Source organism: Mirounga leonina, unplaced genomic scaffold, assembly GCF_011800145.1.
Source record: "Mirounga leonina isolate KUSES-001 unplaced genomic scaffold, KU_Mleo_1.0 Mir_166, whole genome shotgun sequence".
Lineage (NCBI taxonomy): Eukaryota > Metazoa > Chordata > Mammalia > Carnivora > Phocidae > Mirounga > Mirounga leonina.
The window spans coordinates 28,833,981-28,849,166 of record NW_023270418.1 but is presented as its reverse complement, the minus strand read 5'-3'; the positions used below and the strand labels follow the sequence as shown (position 1 = coordinate 28,849,166).

The 15,186-nt window shown below is 54.3% G+C and overlaps 2 protein-coding genes across 3 annotated transcripts; one reads left to right on the top strand and one right to left on the bottom strand.

Annotated features, from left to right (window-relative positions):
* Window positions 1-1,064: 1,064 nt before the first annotated feature.
* Window positions 1,065-3,836, top strand: FTH1 (ferritin heavy chain 1). Its single transcript, XM_035013000.1, has 4 exons — window positions 1,065-1,429; window positions 2,837-2,983; window positions 3,287-3,412; window positions 3,511-3,836. Exons 1-4 carry the CDS (start codon window positions 1,316-1,318, stop codon window positions 3,673-3,675), a joined length of 552 nt encoding a protein of 183 aa, XP_034868891.1. The 5' UTR covers window positions 1,065-1,315; the 3' UTR covers window positions 3,676-3,836.
* Window positions 3,837-5,301: 1,465 nt separating this feature from the next.
* BEST1 (bestrophin 1) lies at window positions 5,302-14,738 on the bottom strand. 2 transcript variants are annotated; one of them, XM_035012998.1, is made up of 9 exons: window positions 14,587-14,738; window positions 13,263-13,357; window positions 12,562-12,795; window positions 11,803-11,957; window positions 11,338-11,415; window positions 10,606-10,758; window positions 8,489-8,569; window positions 8,040-8,191; window positions 5,302-6,145 (listed from the first exon to the last, which is right to left on the bottom strand). In XM_035012998.1, exons 1-9 carry the CDS (start codon window positions 14,736-14,738, stop codon window positions 5,311-5,313), a joined length of 1,935 nt encoding a protein of 644 aa, XP_034868889.1. In that variant the 3' UTR covers window positions 5,302-5,310. The 2 variants fall into 2 exon arrangements, with proteins under 2 accessions (XP_034868889.1, XP_034868890.1); XM_035012999.1 differs by lacking the exons at window positions 12,562-12,795; window positions 13,263-13,357; window positions 14,587-14,738 and adding an exon at window positions 12,169-12,293.
* Window positions 14,739-15,186: the final 448 nt, after the last annotated feature.

The window sequence follows — 15,186 nt, the reverse complement described above, 5'->3', positions numbered from 1 at the left end:
AGGTCGAAGGACACGGTTAAGAAGAGGGAGCCTCGAAGCCAGCCGACTGGGGGACTGGAAGAAAGGAGCCCGAACCTAGCTCCAATTCCGCCACCCTCAAATTCACACCCACTCCGTGCCTGGGACGCAGCTGCAAGCCACACTCAGTGGCCCTGCCCTCCCAGGGTTTCTTGCACCCGTGACATCTGTGGCACATTCAGCCCCATCAACTTCTCTCCAAGGGTAACCCCAGGAGGTGGCTCCTCAAGCTTGAGTCTCCCGTTACTGGGGCCGGTAAAAGAGGCCATTTCAAAATGGCCTCATGGCTTCGTCTCCAGATCCAAGTGGCTTCTCCTTTCTTTTCTAACCCCCGTTCTCCCGATTTTCTCAGAAGCCCAGGTGGCTCACCCCCAAGACTCCCTCCGGGAAGGCGCTCTCCGTGTCTCTCGGGAAACACGGTCCGCCCAGCCTTTGTTGTATAAGCTGCACAAGGAGCCATATTTGCTTTCAGCCAAAGGCGGACGGGGTCGCCAGAGTCGGAGGGGCGGGGGACAACGGGGACCGGGGGGGGGGGCACTGCGCCCGCGTTTTGGTCCTAGCTAGACCCTGAGGAAGAGAAAGTGAACCCTTTTCCAGCTCCACCTCTGACTCACACGACCTCCTAGGGCCCACGTTTCCACTTAACAATTTGCGGGGCGAGGAAATCACCTCGGGGGTGGGAACTGCTGCCCTACCGCTCGGACTGTTAACATGCCCTTGGCCAAGAGTCTCGCGGGGCGCCCCCGCGGGGGCTCAGACTCGCCCCGACGCCCCCGGGGCCAGCGCCGCTTCCCGGCTGTTCCGAGACCCAGGGCGCCCTGGGCGCAGGGCTCGGGGCTGGACTTTGCGCCCGTCCCCACGTCTTCCCTACGGCCCCACCTCCAGGGCGCGCCAGGACGCCCACCGGGCCCTACGCGCTGCGGGACACGCGCGGCCTCCCCCGGCGGCGCCGCCCCTCCCCCACCGCCCCCGAGGCGGGGGCCGCGCGCCCACCGGAAGAGGCGGGGCTCGGCACGGCGGGCAGGCGGCTTGATTGGCCGGAGGGAGCCTGACGCCCGATCCCGCTATAAGTACGGGGTCGCAGTCGTCTGCGCCACAGTCTCCGCCGAGAGTCGCCGCGGGTTCCTGCTTCAACAGTGCTTGGACGGAACCCGGCGCTCGTCCCCCACCCCGGCCGGCCGTTCAGAGCCAGCCCTCCGCCATCTCCTCATAGCGCCCTCGGACCGCTCCAAGGCCCCCGCCGCCGCTCCAGCGCCGCGCAGCCGCCGCTCGCCGCCGCCTCTTCTCAGCCGCCGCCATGACGACCGCGTCCCCCTCGCAGGTGCGCCAGAACTACCACCAGGACTCGGAGGCCGCCATCAACCGCCAGATCAACCTGGAGCTCTACGCCTCCTACGTCTACCTGTCCATGGTGAGCGCCGGCCCGCGGGCGGGGGCGGCCTCCCGGGGCGGCGGGGCGGGGGTGTGGCTAACGCGCGGCTCTCCCGCCTCCGCGCGTCCTGCTGGAAGATGGACGCCGCTCGAGGTCTCCCAGGGCTTGCGCAGAAATTCTGGCCAGCTCGCCCTTTCCCGCTGCCCTCTGGGAAGGTTCCCTGTTAGGCAAGGGCCGCCTCTGCGCACCGCTCTATATTTAAAGAGAGCGTAGTTTTCTCGGAATCCCCGAGGTGGAGCGGTTGCAACCTGTACAGCCCTGCATTTAGGAAAGTGGGTTTTTGCGTTTCCATCCCTTTCTCTGCATCAATCACGTGATCCTGGGGCCCTCCGTTTGCTTCGGTAATGGGGGCGAAGTGGTCCAGCCCCCGTCCCCCCCCCCCGCCCCGGGTAATGGCGGAGCCTGCTGGGAAATGGTATCGAATAGCAACTGGGGTGGTGGGGGGAGCTGGTGCTAAGTGGCTTATCTCCCACGGGCCGACCATTCTCCGAGCAGCAATCGCCACCCCTCTGTTGCTTATCTCTCAGTTCCACTTGAATTGAAGCATGGACATCTCCCGTTCTGCGGACACAGTTGTCTTAGTCATCCGTCCTTTCGCCTCCGGCACTTCTTTATCCTTTTTGTGCCTGAGAGCTGTGGCCCGCTAATTGAACGCTTGGTTTTTGGATAAACTACACCAGCGGTTACTGGGCAAAGAATTTTTCCATGCACTGATCGATGGAATCCGTTTTCCAAAATCCTATTTTTAGGCGGTGTGGTGGGAGTTTTACTTAGAATTGTCTTACGACTGTACAAATTATCCAAGAATAGACAAGTTACAGATGGATTTGAAAACAGGCCTGGACTTCCCCCACTGCCATTCTATTTCAGGAACACCTGAATACATACAGCAAGTGCCTAAAAACTGAATCAGATTTTTTGCCTTCTGCTGGCAATTTCTTTATACATTAGCATTGCCGACATTTGTCACCTTGCCTGATGGGTTAATTTTACAAATTAAAGCTGTAAACCGGCAAGCTCATGTTTTAACATGGGTGAATCAGGCAGTAGGGAGAGAAGGCACTATTTGTACAGGGTAAATACTCCCACATCCTCTCCAAACGAATTTGACAACTGGCTGGAAGAACTTGGCGCAAATACAGAGCCTTAAGAAATCCCATGCTGGGGGCAGTTGCCTATGATAGTTCTAAAGGTTCCTTGTAGTAAACTTAGTTGTTCCAAGGACCAAGTCTTGTTTTTGTGTTTTAGAGTACAGACTAATTAGTGTTGTGTTCAGTCCAGGAACACAGCCTGCCCCCCCATCTGGTCTCCAGCACAGACCCCTTCAGAAAGAAAGGCTAGGTGGCAGAGTGCCTTTTAACAGAACATGTTCATGTTCTCTTCCAGTCTTACTACTTTGACCGCGATGATGTGGCTTTGAAGAACTTTGCCAAATATTTTCTTCACCAATCTCATGAGGAGAGGGAGCATGCTGAGAAACTGATGAAGCTGCAGAACCAACGAGGTGGCCGAATCTTCCTTCAGGATATCAAGGTGAACAAAAGAACCTAGAAATCCCCTGCTTCATGATCTAGCAGTCCTCAGGTGTCAGAAACCACTCAAACTAGCGGTTGCCCTTCTAAAGTGAGGGTACTTTTGGCTTCTTTGCTTTTTTAGGCCGACCATCTCAGCTAAAAGAGGCGAACGGTAATGGGCAAGGATGTTAAATTTGAAACCTTTGGAGAAACTTGGATGTCCCTTTTGCCAAAGCGCAGTGGTTACATGTTAGGTGCTTGCTAACTTGTGGATTAATTGGTAGAGGCTGCAGATGCATTGATGTGACGTCTTCTCATTCAGAAACCAGACCGTGATGATTGGGAGAATGGGCTGAATGCAATGGAGTGTGCATTACACTTGGAGAAGAGCGTGAATCAGTCACTACTGGAACTGCACAAACTGGCCACTGATAAAAGTGACCCCCATGTAAGTATTGGCAATCTGGGAGCGAATGGAGGAAGTCATTTGCCTCTTAGGGGCTGGGAAAACTTACCATTAACGTTCTTCCCCATTCTGTTTTCTAGTTGTGTGACTTCATTGAGACTCATTACCTGAATGAGCAGGTGAAATCCATCAAAGAATTGGGTGACCACGTAACCAACCTGCGCAAGATGGGGGCTCCCGAATCTGGCATGGCAGAGTATCTCTTTGACAAGCACACCTTGGGAAACAGTGATAGTGAGAGCTAAGCCTTAGGCTGTCTTCCCATAGCCACAAGGGTGACTACCCTCGTCACCAAGGCAGTGCATGCATGTTGGGGTTACCTTTACCTTTTCTATAAGTTGTACCAAAACATCTACTTAACTTCTTTCATTTGTACCATTCTTCAAATAAAGTAATTTGGTACCCAGCTGTTGTTTTTTGAGTTTGTGGGATGGGCTAGAAATGTATCTAGGTCATCTTTGCAATCTGTTCAAGTGCTATAGTTGAACCACAATAATCAAAATGAAATGCCTAGGAGGATTTGTATTTATTAAAAAGTCCTTAGTTTGGAAAAGATACCAAGGCTGGGTGTGTTGAATTCAGACAGGACTTAAGGACTCCTGATTCTGAACTGGATGTTTTGAATTACAGGTTTCCAGTGGTTCATTCCAGCTTCTCATACAATTTTTATGTACAAAAGGCATTTAAAGGCTTAAGTAGCCCTGAAACCATGGATCTTCTTACCCAATAAGCTAACCATTTAAAGCTGTCCTTACGAACACATTCTTCAGTGTGGACAGCTGCGTGACAGACTGGATCAGTGTCCTGCTGGTGTACATGCAGGTAGGACCAGGCCGGTGAAGTGTCCCCCCCTTGGGAAACGGGCTAAGAATGTGCTTCGTCCCTAGAGAGAATTGGAGAAAGTTTTCAGTGTGCGTATGGAAGACAATCTTCATTTCAATACTAAAATAGTTGGAGTTAGGGCAAAGGTTAGGACCCCTAAAATCAGTGAGTGGTGTCAGGAGACTGAAGAGCCATCTCTCCTTGCTAACAACTACATTAATGTCCGTTCCCAGACAAACTGCAGTGATTTGTAGAAGTTTCTGTCTAGATCTAAAACAACTTTTTGACCACAGAAGGGACTGAGAATCTAGAAAACAGGAAGTGGAGTTCTCACATGATGGGGGTGGTGGGGGAGGGGGGGGAGGTAGGGTTGATTTAACTGGGTGAAATCCAGAATGTAGGGAAATGGTTTTGTGACCCCTGTGGATTGACCCCAAGGAGGCATGAAGAGCACATTTATGTCAAGTCTTTGATGAGGGTGCCTGGGTGGCTCAGTTGGTTGAGCGATGGCCTTCGGCTCGGGTCATGATCCCGGAGTCCCTGGATCGGGTCCGCATCAGGCTCCCTGCTGAGCAGGGAGTCTGCTGCTCCCTCTCCCGCTCCCCCCCTCTTGTGCTCTCTCTCACTCTCTCTCAAATAAATAAAATCTTTAAAAAAAAAAAAGTCTTTGATGAGTACCCCAAAGCAGTGAGATACCCCAAGGGACCTGGATGCCCTCACCTTAACCATCTGCCAGTTCCCGGGAGTCTAACGCTTTCCAGAAGTACTTCAGGATTGCTGAGAAGTTATGGGGGAGTGTTCATACACTCTCTCTGAGCTTTGCCTGGGCAGTGAGTGGAGTTCTTGGGGTACAGCCCAGAGCCCCTAGCTCTGCCTCGGTTTTGCATCTGCTACTCAAAGTGAGCTGGGTCCAGGAATAACGTGACCACTTAAAAGTGTGGCAGTTCCTGTCAGTGCAACCTCACCTTCCTTCACCTGGGACCCAGGGAGCTCTTCCTAGTGATGATGTCAGGCTCCGGTGAAATGGAGCGTGCATTACACTGGGAAAAGAGCGTGAATCAGTGGTCCCTTGCTGAGGTGGCCAGGTGTGTGCCCCAAGCCAATGCTGGATGTAAGTCCAGCCTGCTCTGGCAGTGATGGGACCATAGGAAAATGGGCTCCCAGGAAGGTGGAAGAAGGGTAGAATCACAGCAAGGGAAGGTGGTGGTATTTCCCACCCATATGGGAGGGGGGCAGGTGAATTGACCCAGGTTAAGGTAGAAGACAGACCTGTTTTCCAAGGCCCAATAGGGATCCTCGTGACCTTTGAGTACACTGTGTAAGTTAGTTGACTGGTCCAAATGTGATTCTCCAAGATGATGTTCAGGGGTCTCCGACGTGCCCGTCAGGTTAAACTCAACAGTTTTCCTCTTCGTGTGACCCGATTCTGGGTCCTCTGCTGAGGACCCGATACTATCTGAGAGCAATTCAAAACTGGTCTTTGTCCCTGGAGTCACAGGTTGTAGGCTTTGGTCTTTGACAGCGCCATCTATGCCCGAGATTCTGCGAAGGCTTGAGGGTGCTGACTGTCCAGGTGGGAAGATCATAGGTGTGTGGCTGAGGGGTGTCTGTGGGGCACTGTGGTAGCCTGACCTCCCGTACAGTGCAGCAGTCTCGAAAGCATCCTCCTCCTTAATCTTCCAGGCCTTGCTGTCTTCTTGGTCCCTAGAGTTCTGCCTGGCACCCCCAAGTTTCGTGGGCTGGCCCTCATGGAGAAGGCCTTCTTTCTTGGACCACAGTAGTTTGGTCTTTGAGTTCGTCCTGGGGGGATGGTGGTCATGGGACTGTAGCCCTAGGAAGCGGCCAATGATGCCAGTGTGAGTGCCCTCCTCCTCCATGTCTTCCTTATGCATACTGGAAAGAAGCATGAGACTCAGGGTTAAATAGGGGACAAAAGACCAAAGCCGGACTTGACTTTTACCCCCTCTTTTCCCTCCTTTTGGCCCAAAGCCAAGGACACACAGTGTTCCTCACAATGCCTGGACTCACCTCTCCCCCGACCCATCCTGTACCGCACTGTCCTCTTACTCCTTCCCAGCCCAGCTCACCTCACTGTTCTGTGGCTCCCTCTTGCCCACGTTCACTAAACTCCCTAGCCTGGCACATCTTCTCCTTAACATCCCTCCCTCCAAGCGACCTGAACTACTGGTCCCCGTGTGTGGTGGGTCAGATGAGGCCCAGGAGTGACTCTGGGTAGGCCAGGGGTTTGTGGTTCCAGCTGGGGAGCAGCATCCACAAAGAAGTGTGGCTTCCCGGGAGCCCAAAGCCTTTACTCGGCAGGAGAAAGCCCATTAGCCCAGAATGTGGCCTGTCCTTGCCTGTGTCCACATTCTCCCCATGCTTCGAGGCCCAGCTCTGGGTCCACCTGGAGGCCACCTCCCAGGCCAGAGGTGGGCTCTGTTCTATGTTCTGGCTCTTTCCCAGGCATCTAGTACCTTGTACCTTGTGTCAGAGTTTGGGCCTCGGGTTTGAGCCCCCTCACTAAATTGTTCCTTAGAGACAAGGTCTATGTATTAGTATCCTCTGTTCCCACCCAACCCTCAGCTGCTAGAGCACAGACCATAAGGAATTCAAAAGCAACTTCAGGGGCACCTGGGTGGCTCAGTCGGTTAAGCATCTGCCTTCGGCTCAGGTCATGATCCCGGGATCCTGAGATCGAGCCCCGCACATCAGGGTCCCTGCTCAGCGAGGAGTCTGCTTCTCCCTCTGCCTCCCTTCCCCACCCCTTGTGCTCTCCCTCTTCGTTCACTCTCTCTCTCTCAAATAAATAAAAATCTTTTAAAAATAAACAAAGGCAACTTCCAGAAATGTTTCTGACCTAGGCAAGCCTCCATCCTTCATTTGATCACTTTTTCGAACCTTCCTCACACCCACTAGGGACTCTAGCTAATTCAAATTATGGCTTAGTAGGGTATTTCATTTTTGAAAGAAAACTGCTTAATTCTGTGGAAGAAAACCTGAATGGTATGGACCCTGACACACAGAGGACTCTCCAAAGTCCCCTCCACCGCCCTACAGGGGAGCAAGGGCTCTCTGGGATGGCCCTTCAGGCCACTGTGGCCGAGCTCCAGCTCACAAGGGAATCAGACCAAATCAGGGAAACGGGACCCATGTGCAGGAAAGTTTGGCCTCTGTGGGTGACTTGAGGCCTGTACTCTAGCCCAGAATCTACCCAGAAGGTACCTGTGATGAATCATCCTTTTGCTGGCACATGCTTGCCCCGCCCCCATCCCAGGGACCCCCCGCCCCCGCTTCACTCTCCATCTAAACATCCTGGTCTATCAGAAAATGTAGTTCTGGACCAGGCTCTGACATTCCAACCGCATCACTGATCACTGTCAGCCCTTGAGTAAGTCCCTTCTTTCTCTGGGCCTCATTTTCCAACTCTGGACATGGGGGGCTTTGGCTGGAGGTACCTAAAAGCCCTTATAACTTTAGGAGTTACTAAGCAGTACAAGGTAAGGATTAAGGGTGTGGAGGTAGAAGTAGCCATGCCTGGTCCACATGCGCTGCTTGCTAACTATGTGACCCTGGGCTGGGCAACCTATTTAACCTCTCTGAACTTGGACTTAATCATCTGAAAACTGGAGATACCAAACCAGGGTTATTGGGAAGAAAAAGTTTATATAAAGAGCTTAGTGGAGTTCTCAGCACCTAGCATGCATCCAATATTTATTAACTAGTGCTTTTTCAAGTTCTTGTGCGTAGGCTTTTCTACCCACCAAAGTGGTTCCCTGGCACTGCTCACCTGATGTTGAAGGTGGAGCCTAAAAAGGAGGCTCGACGAGACTGGGCAGAAGCAGCTGTGTAGGGGGGTTGTGGTTCTGGCTCATTCCAGTACATATCCCGCTCCATCGGGGGCAGGTCCTGGTGCATCTCGTCCACAGCCAACAGGGACACCTGGTTGCCAGGTACAGAAGGAGAAGTCCAACAGAAAGGACAGCCCAAGCGGGACCGTGATCTTGCTAGATGACCTGGAAAGGTCACTTCCCTCTCTCTGGGCCTCGGTTTCCCTACTTGTGAAACGGAGAGACTGATGCCTATCTGCGACCTCAAAAGTTGGGGTGAGAATCCCGTGAGTGAATGGTTGTCTGGGAGGTGGGGGGGGCAACTCACTGTGGGGTCTCCCTACAGAACTGTGGGGTCCCCTCCTTGGGTCCAGTTCAGGGAAGGTCCACAGGACAGGCTCCCAAATACCTGCAAGCTCCTGTCGACAATCCAGTTGGTCTCAAAGTCATCATCATCCTCTCCAAATGGGTTGATGAGTTGCTCTGCCACCTTGGGGAGAGGTGAGGCTCTGAAGTCCTCAGGTAGACTCCCTGCAGCCTTGCTCCCTGCCCTTGAACTTTGGCTCCTGCTCTTTCCATGCCCCCCAAGATGCCCCTCCTGCCTGACCACCATCTCCAAAGCCAGTATGTAAGGGCTCCAGCCACCCACACTCATAGGCACCTGCACACAGTCCCCTTCCCTTCAGGACACTGAGCCCAAGCTCCTCTCCTGAGCCTGTTGCTCCCTGAACACCCAGAGCTGTCCTTGAGCCTGTCACTCACACAGTCAGCACTAGTCCCTCCCCTCACTGTATCTTCCCTGGAGTTCCATAATTCTTTTTTTTTTTTTTTAAAGATTTTATTTATTTATTTGACAGAGAGAGACACAGCGAGAGAGGGAACACAAGCAGGGGGAGTGGGAGAGGGAGAAGCAGGCTTCCCGCGGAGCAGGGAGCCTGATGCGGGGCTCGATCCCAGGATCCTGGGACCATGACCTAAGCTGAGGCAGATGCTTAACCATCTGAGCCACCCAGGCGCCCCTGGAGTTCCATAATTCTATGCATTCGTTCATTTACTCATTCAAGTCTTCAAACACTAATTTATATATTCATGATTTTCAACGCAAGAGAGAGAGATGTTGGAGGCTGTGCTCAATTAAAGGGTGGCCCAGGCAGGCCGAGTCCTGGCACTAACCTCAGAAGTCCCCTGACAAATCTCCGCAGTGGTGAGGGGCTGCACTAAGGGTTCGAGAGACATCCTGTAAGCCACTAGGGAATTGCGAGGAGAAAAATGGTGTGATCTGGTTTGAGCTGTAGAAACCGAAGATGACCGCAGGGATGAGGGTGCGGATAAGGAGGGAGTATCTGTGTGTGTGTGTTTCACACACATGTGAAACATGGATGAGAGGGAGGGAGGGGGCAACCTACCATCACCACCACTTACCAAAAAATAAAGGAAAAAAGGAAGAGACAGAGAGTGGCTGAGAAACAGAGGAAAGATAAAGAGATGGAGAGAAAACTGTGTTGTTTAGAACTCTTATTAGGAAGAGCCCTGGATGTAGTGGGAGGAATACTTAGAAAAGACACTTGGGGTGGGGATGGGGGCCCCCCACCCCAGCCTGCATCACAGATGGATATCTTGAGTAAGGAGAGGTGGTGCTAATCTGCCTTGAAAGGGTGGGGGCTGGGGTAGTTAGCGTTAGGACTTTTGTTTTAAGCAGAGGGGACAAATTTGGGACCAGAGCCTAATCGCTGGGGACAGTGAGGAGTTGCCTCACCAACAAGGCCTGACACTGCTATTCTTTTTTTTTTTTTAAGATTTTATTTATTTGACAGAGAGACACAGCGAGAGAGGGAACACAAGCAGGGGGAGTGGGAGAGGAAGAAGCAGGCTTCCTGCCGAGCAGGGAGCCCGATGCGGGGCTCGATCCCAGGACCCCGGGATCACGACCTGAGCCGAAGGCGGACGCTTAACGACTGAGCCACCCAGGCGCCCCTGACACTGTTATTCTTTTTTTTTTTTAAGATTTTATTTATTTATTTATTTATTAGAGAGCGAGCAAGAGGGAAACAGCATGAGAGAGGAGAGGGTCAGAGGGAGAAGCAGGCTCCCCGCTGAGCCAGGAGCCCGATGTGGGACTCGATCCCAGGGCCCTGGGATCATGACCTGAGCCAAAGGCAGTCGCTTAACCAACTGAGCCACCCAGGCGCCCGACACTGCTATTCTTATTCCATGCATTTCCCTCGTTCTGGACAAACATTTGGGGAACATTCCCTTGAGGGGGCACAGCAAATGGTTTGACAACTGCACTTTCCCTGTATCCGTCTGGCCTCGGGTGAAGCACTGGGATCAGACACTGGCCTCAGGTGGGTCCCACTCCTCTCTGGGTCTCAGTTTCTTCATATGTAAAGACACGGGGAAGGAGCAGACCAGAGGGTCGTAGTGCGGGCCCAGTACCCGACGTTCCACATTTGAGACTCTCCTTTCCTGGCCGGCCATGACCCTTCTAGCCACGATCACAGCCGGTCTTGCCGCAGAGAATCTCACCTTCAGCCAGCCGGCGTAGAAGAAGAACTGCAGGAATGTGAAGACAGGTACAACGAGGTCCAGCTCGTGGCCAGGGTAGGCTTTGGCTGGGTTCAGGAACTGCCGCCCAATCAGGCAAGCCAGGAAGAAGCTGTACACAGCCACGGTCACCACCTGGGAGGGAAAGGAGGGTGGCAGCAGAAATGGGCTGGCTGGGGACCTAGGGTCAGGAAGCTCCCCAGGCTGGGAGGACGAGGCCTTGCTCTGATTCGCACAGCCCTATGACTTTGGGTCTCTGCGATCTCTTTAAAATGGGGATATTCGGGGCGCCTGGGTGGCTCAGATGGTTAAGTGTCTGTTCAGGTCATGATCTCAGGGTCCTGGGATCGAGTCCCACATCGGGCTCCTTGCTTAGCAAGGAGCCTGCTTCTCCCTCTGCCTGCCACTCCCCCTGCTTGTCCTCTCCCTCTCTCTCTGGCAAATAAATAAAATCTTTTAAAAATAAATAAATAAATAAATAAATAAATAAATAAATAAATAAAAAAAATGGGGATATTCACATTCCCTCCACTGAACCAGGCAGAAGCCTGGACTCTTTAAACTTGTCACTAGAGAGAATCTGCAAAGTCCAGACCTAACTCCCAGGGTGAGCCTCTAAGCCCCTAAGTGAGCCCTTCCCACCGCAGGCTGTTTCCTGAGTCCTCCCAGTCCCCCCGTTTTCCCAAGGGGCAGCTTCCCCGGCCTGGTCCTCACCTGCGTGTACACCAGCGGGATACTGATCCAGTCGTAGGCAAACAGGTGTCCACACTGAGTACGCAAGATGTTCATCTCCTGGGGAGCAGAAGGGAGGGTTGGCTTTCTGACCACCATCTGCTCTCCCAGGCTCAACCTCAGCACTTCCCCAGGTACCAGGGTCTGGCGCTCATGGTCCAGCCCTGGCTATGTGGTCAGGGGCAGCTCACTTAACCTCTCTGCGCCTCAGCCTCCTCATCTGTCAAAAAGGAGGAGCCAGGATCTCAGAGGCTCCCTTTAGAGAGGAAATGGGAGGGGAATTTGGGGGAGGGGCCACCGTGGGTGGTGGAATCCTGCTGGTCAAAATCCTACAATCCCAAGGCAGGTTCTAGGAAAAGCCTCAAGCCTTGTCCTTGTAGGAAACTGTTCCACGTGGGCCACAACCGTCCCCACTCTGCATCAGCCCCATCTGTGTAGTGAGCTCACGTCTAGCAGGCTCTGGAGCAGGACAGGATCCCGGATTCGACCTCCAATCCACGCCTTCATTGACAGGTTGGCAAACCACACCCAGGGCACCCAGAACGTGTTGTGAGGCAAGCTCAACTTTTCCAAGTGCTTGCGTTCCGCCGGGGTCATAAAGCCTGCGGGGTGGAGTGAAGAAGGCAGTGGGTGGGGGAGCCCGCAGAACGGATGGCTGGCAGGGGTGGCCAGGCCTTGCCGAACCCCAGGATTTAGGCCCAAGTTCACTGGGACCGCGGAGCTCCTTTGCCATCCTCTTTCAACAGATAATTACTGAGTGCCCACTACGTGCTGTTCTGGCCTGAGCACGTGAGAAGGGTCTGTCTTACTAACCAGGACCAGGGCAGGAAAGGTCAGAGACGGAGGTCACAGAAATGCAGACTGAAAACTGTAGACCTGGACGGGAAAGGGCAGAGGGAGGCCGACCGGTACTTTCTCACCAGTTCCCAAGGCCCCGCCCCCGGCCCTCCGTCCCCACTCTTCCCTCATCCCTCAAGGGTCCTTAACCCTATCTCAAACCCCTATGCTCCCGCGCGGTTCCGGGCCTCGCTCCCACCCATCTTCAGGCCCCCGACTCCGCCCCGCCCAATGCGACGAGGTCTCGACCCCACCCCGCTCCTGGCCCCACCCAATCTTCAGGCTGGAGGCCTCTGGCTCCACCCATCTGCTCCGGCCCCGCCCGGGCCCGCTCCTGGCCCCGCCCCGGGCCCCGCCGGCCCCGCCCACCTGCTTTCACCAGGTGCTGGGAGCTGGGAAAGCGCTTGTAGACCGCGGCGCTGACGCTGCGCAGGATGAGCACGTTGCCCAGGTTGGCGTAGCGGATGAGCGTGCGCCGCAGCAGCCGGCCTTGCTCGTCCTTGCCCTCCACCAAGCCCGACACCAGGTTCATAAGGCGGTCGGGCCACGGCAGGTTCTCGTACTGGTTCCACCAGCGGGTCACGACCAGCGTCACGTAGAAGCCTGGGCAGGAGAGGCGGGGGAGGGGGGGCGAGGGCCCAGGCTGCGGCCAGAGCCAAGCGAGGGCGGTGCCTCGGTTTCTCCATCTTTGTGATGGGGAGCAGACCCAGCCCCGACCCTCCTGGAAGGCGCTGAGTAGGGGAAGACCATCAGAGCCCCGCATGAAGGCGCAAGAGCCTGAGTTCTCTCTCCTGGGGGCCCCCTGCCTATCCCAGGAATCTGCCAGACAGACCCCTCCCCTCCTGCTCAGAGGCTCCAGGGACGTCAGCGCTGCCCTCAGAAGCTGGGGTCTTGAGTGCTAACCTCAGGACGTCCTTCCTAATGTCTAAGTTCAGTCCGTCTGGCTGCAGTCTCCCCATTTCCCTGAACTGCGGAGAGGCACTGGCCCTCCCCAGCTAGTTCCTCGTAGTCCACCTGTGTGGAGCCTGGAGCAGCCACTGGGATCCCGACACGCCGAAAGGGGAGCTCACCCAGCACGAAGGAAATGGGGATGAGCTGGATGTAGCTGTCGCAATACAGAGTCAGTTTCTCAAACATCACCTGCTGTTCGTCCGTGAGGGCCATCCTGGGGGGTGGGGGGGTGGGGGGGATGTGTAGACACTGGGAGGACATGGCTGAGATCGGTACTGACTCCAGCCAGGCCTAGGGTAGGAGTGTGGCTGCCTCTTTGCTACCCCACCACTTCCCTGTCCCTTTCACTGGCCCTGCCTGGGGCCTCTCCTCTGGCCTGAGCCAGGTCCCACTCCTTCTCTGGCAACCCCAAACCCCAAGGGGGCATCTGCTCCATGGCTGTAAGAGGCCCCTCAGGAGGTTTTCTGTGAGGTATAGGAGGAAGGTCCTGCCCAAGGAGTTACTTTTAGGTACCATTGACTCTTTTAAAGAATCCAAAGGACAGTTTGAAAGCAGGTTCAAGGAGTGTTTGATCTTTAAAAAAAACATGTGGTGGGGAGAGATGAATAGGTGAGCACAGAGGGTTTTCAGGGCAGTGAAACTACTCCGGATGATACTAGAATGGTAGATAATGCCATTTGTCCAAACCCATAGAATGTACAACATCAAGAGTGGACCCTAGTGTAAACTGTGGGCTTTGGGTGATAATGGTGTGTCCATGTGGGTTCATCTATTATGACAAATGTGCCACTTGGCTGTGGCATATTGGGAGTGGGGGCGGCTGTGTGTGTTCGAGGGGGTATACGGACACTCTCTACCTTCTGCTCAATTTTACTATCAACTTAAAGCTCTAAAAAATAATTTTTTTTTTAAAGTGTATTGGTGCCTGAGTAACAACCAAAGAAAACCAATGTGCTTTACTATTGGTTTTGTAATTACGAATTCCAGAATTTTCTGTATTTAATAGTTTTTCAATCCATTTCAGTCATTAATGCTTTTTCCATTCAAAATGCTTTCATATATTCTGTGATTATATCTCTCCTATATTTTATTTAAGTAAACATTTTTATTGGGGGGAAAATACGGTCTGCACCTGGGAGCTTGTGCGGGATTCAGGAAAACAGGCTGGCGGAGTGGGACCAGGTGAGGCTTGGATTCCAGAGGCCTCTCCCTGGGTTGGAGGAAAGACACTCCCAGCCTGCAGGCTGCCTCCTTTTACCTCCTCCCCAGCCCCCAACCTCCAGCCGCACCACCCCCCTCACCGCCCCCGCCCCCAGGGCTTGGCCGGGAGCTCAGGTCAGCCTTAGCCTGCTCTGGTACATTGGCCCCCTGCGTGGCTGACTAGTTGTGCCATGCCCCAGCTGTCCCCCTCCCAGGCCCCGGCCCCAGCCTTTCCCCCTGCACCTGTAAATGAATCGGATGGTGTAGTAGCTGAGCAGGAAGATGAGGAACTCGCCGTAGAGCAGCTTATAGATGCTGCCTCGCCAGCACAGCAGCAGGCGAGAGAAGGAGCCTAAGCGGGCATTCGCCACCTGGCTTGAGTAGGTGACGGTCATGGCCGGGCACTGGACTGCAGCGAGTGGGCTTGGGTCCTAGCAGACAGGGAGAGACACTCACGGGGGGCTTGTTCGGGGCTTGTGTGGGCCCCAGGCGGGATCTTAGCCGGGACCCTTCCCTGCTCTGGGCCTCAGCTTTCCTGTCTGGACACTGGGAGGGGGATGAGGAGGCCTCAAGGGCCCTTTCGGCTCTTCCTGCCTGTGGGACGTGGGAAGCCAGGGAAGCGAGCCCAGGGCTGCCCACAGCCGTGACAGGGAAGACAGGTCTGTGCCCCGAAGCTGTATGACAAAGGCAATGACAAGAGCAACAGCGAAGTGCACACGCTGGGCGTGGTCCCCTGAGCCAGGCAGCGTTCTGAGCCCATCTTAGCTCCCCAAACACCCACGACCACCTTGGAGCAAGATGGGTAAGGGGCCTGGTCAGTCTTGTCCACTGCCATGTCTCCAA

Bases quoted from the DNA above. Each gene is read 5' to 3' on its own strand.
- FTH1 (XM_035013000.1), top strand. From the start codon at position 1,316: ATGACGACCGCGTCCCCCTCGCAGGTGCGCCAGAACTACCACCAGGAC. The intron at 2,984-3,286 runs GTGAACAAAAGA...CTTCTCATTCAG, and splicing joins TCTTCCTTCAGGATATCAAG to AAACCAGACCGTGATGATTG. The intron at 3,413-3,510 runs GTAAGTATTGGC...TCTGTTTTCTAG, and splicing joins CTGATAAAAGTGACCCCCAT to TTGTGTGACTTCATTGAGAC.
- BEST1 (XM_035012998.1), bottom strand. From the start codon at position 14,738: ATGACCGTCACCTACTCAAGCCAGGTGGCGAATGCCCGCTTAGGCTCC. The intron at 13,358-14,586 runs GTGCAGGGGGAA...CCCACCCCCCAG, and splicing joins ACCATCCGATTCATTTACAG to GATGGCCCTCACGGACGAAC. The intron at 8,192-8,488 runs GTATTTGGGAGC...CCTGGCAACCAG, and splicing joins TTGTCGACAGGAGCTTGCAG to GTGTCCCTGTTGGCTGTGGA.